Below are 6,519 nucleotides of genomic sequence, written 5' to 3' on the forward strand. Positions count from 1 at the left end.
GGACACCATAAAATGGCTTGTGGAGGGGAGCCTGCAGCACCCAGGAACCAGCACCATGTTTGGAGTGCTTTTTGCTGTGTTGACTCTGGCACCTGCAGGTACGTGTCCAATTCCTGCATCAGTTTTAAAGGAAAAAGTTAATTAAAATCTAGAAACACCTTTCCTTTCTTAGAGAAAGTAGAGCAACAAAAGTTCATTGCAGTAACCAGGGGCTGTGCTATTCCATATCTTAAATTTTTTACTACTTTTAAAACACAAATCCCATTTTGTGTGTCTTCCAGCCCTTGGCTGTGGGGTTCCTGCCTACCCACCTATCGTGTCAAGAGTTGTTGGAGGGGAAAATGCAAGACCCTACAGCTGGCCCTGGCAGGTTGGTCGTTCTGTGCTTTCCCTGGAGCTGTTGGGGCTGTGCCACCCTCACACAGCACAGCTGAATAAAACCACCTCTTTTAATTTCCTTTGATGCATCTTGCCTGTCGTGAGTTAGGTTTTGATATTCCATTCTGATCAACCCCAAAGCTTCCTCTCTTTAAGAAAGCTCTGAATGTGCCACCACTTGCTGGCTATGCAGGTTTTCTAGTCAAGTCAAGTAGATCTATTTAAGTGAGATACCTTTAAAACCTCAAGCTTTTGGATGATGGGGAAGGATGGAAAGCTCTTCTGTGGCCAGGAGTTGGAAACTTGTTGCTCCAAAGCCTTCCACCATCTCCCAGCAGCGAGTTGTGTTCTGGGTGCAGGAACAAAGCACAGCAATGAAAGATCAGTACCAAAAATCTGAGCCTCACTCTGTTCCTTGATCCCAGGCCTCCCTGCAATACTATTCCAATGGCAACTGGCGTCACACCTGTGGGGGAACCCTCATTGCAACCAACTGGGTGATGACAGCTGCCCACTGCATCAGGTAAGAACCGGAGGGAAATCTGCACCCACGTGAGCAGACAGAGCTGAAGCAAACCCACATCAGTGCCAGCTCTCCCTTTCGCAGTCAAGAGCTCTGAGTTCCAGATCATATATTTTGATTATAACTAAGAAGTCAGAAGAATGACACCTTTTCATTTTCTTAAAATGGAAGTGAAAGGCAAAACCCCCTCATAATAATATTATGATTCAGTTACCTGTATTATATACTCTTCATTTTCTGTAAATAATTACAAAAGTCCTTTTGTTTTCAAGTTGATGTTAAAATTCAGCCTGTGTTGCCTGTTTCTGTAATAAACATGTCAGTGACATTCACGGATTAACTAATCAGTCTACTCCCTGAAGAAATAATCACAAATGTTTTGAATTCATCAGTCATTTTCAGTAAACTCTTCATGTTATGGGGCAGTATAACAAAAAATGATCAGGTACAGTTCTGTCCTTCCACCATCAAAACTGTTTCCACAAAGACAACCCCATTTTGCTTTGGTAGCATATGGTTATTGGAAAACTATGTTGTAGAAAATATCCTAGTATGAAATATGAAGGATTGGCTGAATGTTATTATTATAAATTCTACATATTATATCTGTCACATAGTTGTTTGTTAGTGAAGCTGCTTATGGCTGTCAAAAAAACTGTTTATTGTATTGAAGAATATGAGCTGAATCCTGCAAAGACTGGAGGCACCTTCAGTTTGTTAATGAAGCCTTGAGCAGGAGCTGACAGGATGGCTCAGAGATGAAATTATTATCGAGCCTAGAACAGTGATTAACAAATCACTGGCTCAGCTCCAGTCACATCATGGGAGATTACAGCCAAGGATATTCTTTTTTGAGTCTCTCAGGTGGCAAAGCTGCAGCAGCCTGAGCAGCAGCTGCATCACTGAGTGTTGATCCTTTCCTTGCCCAGTTCTACTCTGACATATCGAGTGTTCCTTGGGAAGTACAACCTGGCAGCTGAGGAAGAAGGGTCAGTTGCAGTTTCTCCAGAGAAGATCATTGTCAACGAGAACTGGGATCCACAGAACGTTGCCAATGGGTAAGTTGGTGGCAGATACTTTGACAGGTTTTAGACCCAGGGCAAAAATCAAACTGCCTGAGTCCCACCCACCCGGAGCTGTGGCAGCACAAACACTCAGAGCCTCCTGTTACACCTTGCAGTGGTGCTGCTAAATATTTACTCATAAATGAGAGCTGAGCCTCCAGTTTATACTTTTCCCCACTCAAGAGAATACAAAGCAATTAACAATATTGTTTATTGATTAGTTGAGTTTTCAGGTGCCATTTTCCATTCCATGCTTGGGTGGGAAGCTGTTCTGTGCAGTGATATCATTTGTACATAGTGAAAGAGAATCAAGTGTTTTATACAACACTCTTTGGAGCCCTCCTACAAACACCATACACATAGTATTATTGATCAGTGACATTAATATATGTAATATCTAATAATTAATATTCTTGATGAAGGACCCCCATGACCTGCTGCAGGATAAGATGTTAGCAAAGAAATCCCCTCAGTTCCAGGTCTGTGGGGTGAGTCCTAGCACATGCTTGGTTTTGGTGAAAAAAAGACAATTTTTCCCAGCAGGAAAGTGGACAGTTCTGCAGGAAATATCCCTCCAGTCCATGGATTTCCCCATTGCTTTAGAGGTGCAGGAATCTTTACTGCCCATTCACTGGCCTCCTTGCTCCCTTTCTTCTCTTTGGAACAGGCCAAGTGCTGTGTAATTACTAAATATTCCTGCTGTTGTGTCTGGGCCCATTTGCAAACCTTTTTACCCCTTCCCTTTCTCTCCCCCACTCTCCCACTGTGCGACCACAGGTATGACATTGCTCTGATCAAGCTCTCCGAGCCCGTCCCCTTGGGTGCCCAGATCCAGCTGGGCTGTCTGCCCCCTGCCCAGAGCATCCTGGCCTCCAACACTGCCTGCTACGTGACAGGCTGGGGGAGACTGCAGAGTGAGTACCCAGACTTCTCCAAAACTGTGGAACAAAAAAGAAAAGCAACTTTCAGAAGTGCCTCCTCCTCTGAGATTGGCAAAGACTGTCCATGGTGCTCAAGATTCCCCCGAACTCAGTGTAGTGAGGTAGTTTATCACATTAGGCCCCACTTCACTCACACAGTATGATTTTTCCCTGCCTTTCAAGTTTATTTTGCTTGTGACAGGGCTGGTGATGCACCACAGGGGCCTTTACTGAGCTTTTAGAGGCTATTTTAACACAAATGTTAAGTGTGCAGACGGGTGCTTTTGCTAATCCCAACACACCTGCTGAGTATCTGAAAAGACACGTGAGGGAATAGATGAGAAGTGAGGAAAATCTCAGGGACTTCAGCAGAATTGTCAGGAGAAAACCTCAGAGACTTCAGCTCAGCTCAGGAGGCAATTCCTAGAGGGATAAGCAAATTGCAAACTCCTGAACAAAGAGCAGCCCTTTATTTCTCTAACCACGAGACACTTTTTAATGGAATGCAAATTCTGAGTAAATTAAGGACTTTCTTTTTTTCCTATATGAAAGAATGGAGCTAAGAAATGGATTATACAGTTTTTCCTTTAATACAGCCCCTGTGGAGTGTCTTGCCTGGAGGGATGGTACCCAGACCCTGGGGGAAACTTAACGGTGCAGTTTTGCTCCTCCTTCAGTGCCAGGTGATACCTTGACCCCTCTGTTTCTGTTCCCTCCCAGCAAATGGGCCTCTTCCTGACGACCTGCAGCAAGGCCTTCTGCTGGTGGTGGATTATGAAACCTGTTCCAAGCCTTCCTGGTGGGGAACAATAGTGAAACCCAGCATGGTCTGTGCTGGTGGGGATGGAATCATCTCCAGCTGTAACGTGAGTCCGGAGAATGCCCCGCTCAGGGGGTTCAGACACAAACAGGCCTGATGGGAAGGAAAACTTAAAAAAAAAACCACAGGGGAGCTGTTCACATTACAACTGCCACTGACTGTGTTCCCCTTCCTCCCAGGGGGACTCTGGTGGCCCGCTGAACTGCCAAGGGGCTGATGGCAGGTGGGAGGTGCACGGCGTCGTCAGCTTTGGCTCTTCCCTGGGCTGCAACTACTACCACAAGCCCTCTGTCTTCACCAGGGTCTCTGCCTTCGTCAGCTGGATAGAGAAGGTGAGGCTCTGGGTGCTCCTGGAGAACAGGGACACTTGGATTTGCTGAGGTTCTCTCTGACTGGGATTTCTGCCCCCTGCTCAGGGAGCACTGTTGGTTCAGCCCTAGCCAGTCAAAAGTATTCTCTTCTTGAACAGTTCTCCAAATTACTGTCACTTTTAAATAAGTCTTGATAGCAGGAATGCATTTTCCCTGTGTCCTAGAGCTCTATTTGTAGACATAAAGATTTTACTGTAGATTTCAGAAGTGATTACATGAGTTTGCATTCATCAATACACTGATTGTTGCAATTGCATCCTAGAAGGCAGCACGTGCTGTTTAAGTCTGGGATATCAAATGTTTTTAGATATAGTATAAAATTTGAGAACAACAATCTTATTTCAGTTATTTAAATCCCACATCTCGGATGCAATACACCCTGTTCACAAATTCCTGTGTCTCGTGATGTGATTTTTCGCTTTTTTACATTTTTTACAGGTTATAGAAAACAACTAATCCAAAGAGAACAGAATGAGAGACACCAAGAAGGAAAACAGTTTGAACAAAGTCACAACCACGACACCTTTGATCACAGAGAACCGGGAAATGACGCTTTTAACAACACAAGCACTAAACCCAACGGGAACGCAATAAACAGTACTTTTTGCAAGATGAAAACCAAACATGTGTCCCTGTCACTCCTTCCTGAATATATTTGTATTTGGGGATAATGATGGAGATTTTTCACAGCCTGTCCCTGCAGGGAGTGGGCAGTGGGAAGAGTCAGAGCATCAGCAAACACCTCCTGGGGGGGGTCAGAGGGAGGGGAAAGGGAGGCACTGCCTGGAGGCAGCAGGAAGCTGTGGAACCCCCGAGGCTCCAAGAGGGACCCTCCAGAGCCAGAGTGACAATGCCCAGAGGGAAAGGAGCACAGGGGCCAGCAGGTCCGTGCAGGTGAGTGTGGGAGCACTGCAAAAGGCTTTTGGAGGTGTTTGAACACGCTGGGATCTCGGGATCTAGGAAGGAGAAGGGCAGGATCCAGCTGTGAGCACAGACCTGCCTCCTGCATGGCCCTGTCCCTCATTTTTAAGTCTTTCAGGTGCCAGTGAAGAGCTGGGAACAGTCACAGTCAGCCCCCACCCAGGGGATTTTTTGCAAAGCACGAGCAGAATCATCACTTTTAGCCTGGTACTAAATTAAAGCCCCTGATTATATCTCTTTCATTGTAATGAAAGGTAGACAGTACAGAATCATGGTGGAATTGTGTTTTTCTTCTCCCCTGGCAAATATTTAAGAGTAAAACAAATAATGAGACTAAATAAGAGTAAAATAAATGATTAAAAATGGAGGGCAAGTGACCCAAAGGTAAGGAGTAAATAGAGTAAGGAAAAGGTTGGAAGATAGTTGTGAGAACAGAAATGCTCAGAGATACATTTTTCAGGCTTGCGGTTCCATTCAGTCAGATATTTTGCTGTCATGACCTTTGGACTGAAAATACATAAATATTCTATTAAATTAATAAGAGAAAACATGTCTGTATGTCATCTTTGGGGACTGCACTGTTATTATTTGTTTCCTAATTTACAACCATTATCCACCATAGCCTGCTGTGGGGAGCCCAGCAGGAACTTATTTTGCCTAAAACCAGCCTCTGCTGAGAAATAGTAGGCTTTATTGGGTTTTGTTTACCTTATCAAAAATGTGATTTCATCTGTCTGAAAGAGCAGGAGATCCGAGGAGGGTTTTTTCAATCACCTTTACTACAAAGAGGTTTGTTCTTGATCAGTGGAAATAAGAGTTGCCCAGTTTTTCAGGTGTCACCAGCTCCAGCATAACATCCTGAGTTGTTTTCATGAGTACCATCAGTGTAAGATTGTAAATGATGGACCAATAGTCCTCAAAATTAAAATCATTAGAGGTTGCTTTGCTGTATGGAGCACGGATGTCAATTCTGTGCAGCTGAAAGAGAGACAGAGAGGTAATCAGGAAACTCAGTCAAAATTAGACGTGCTGATGCTTCAGTAAAAACTGAAACCAAACTGAAATTTGATTAATTTCCCTTCTGAAATATTTAGATAATATCTTGAGAACAACTGAGCTCATTTGAACATGTCAACAGAAATTTTTCATCATCTGGAAAGGCCTATTAAAAACAAATTCTCGAATTTTGATTAAAAAAATTCAGCAGTTCCAGTTTCACCAGAATAAGTAGCCTGTCTTTGCATGGCCTCCCTTAAGAAGTACCAAAAAGAATAAGACCTACAGCAAATTACTTTATCGTCCTTCTACTCACAGAAAAAAAAATATAATTTCATTCCTGTGATTTTGCTGCTCAGAGTGTGTCAAGGAAACAGTCTCTTTACTACACCTTTTCTTTGAAAATTGATGTCAGGTGGGACAAAATATAATAAAACATGTTTTTCAGAAAGGATTCAGCCAAAGCACACTCCTTGTACTTTGTTTCAGCATGCATGGGAATTGTTAAATAACACTGCTAGATCCA

At 43.7% G+C, this 6,519-nt stretch overlaps 1 protein-coding gene across 1 annotated transcript; it reads left to right on the plus strand.

The window, feature by feature from the left end:
- Positions 1–4,690, plus strand: LOC127470756 (chymotrypsin-like elastase family member 2A). Its single transcript, XM_051786598.1, has 8 exons — positions 1–98; positions 282–370; positions 804–901; positions 1,831–1,959; positions 2,743–2,879; positions 3,606–3,751; positions 3,885–4,037; positions 4,515–4,690. Exons 1-8 carry the CDS (start codon positions 56–58, stop codon positions 4,530–4,532), a joined length of 813 nt encoding a protein of 270 aa, XP_051642558.1. The 5' UTR covers positions 1–55; the 3' UTR covers positions 4,533–4,690.
- Positions 4,691–6,519: the final 1,829 nt, after the last annotated feature.

Source organism: Manacus candei, unplaced genomic scaffold (assembly GCF_025592945.1).
Source record: "Manacus candei isolate 608988 ecotype Guabito, Panama unplaced genomic scaffold, ASM2559294v1 h1tg000022l, whole genome shotgun sequence".
Classification (NCBI taxonomy): Eukaryota; Metazoa; Chordata; class Aves; order Passeriformes; family Pipridae; genus Manacus; species Manacus candei.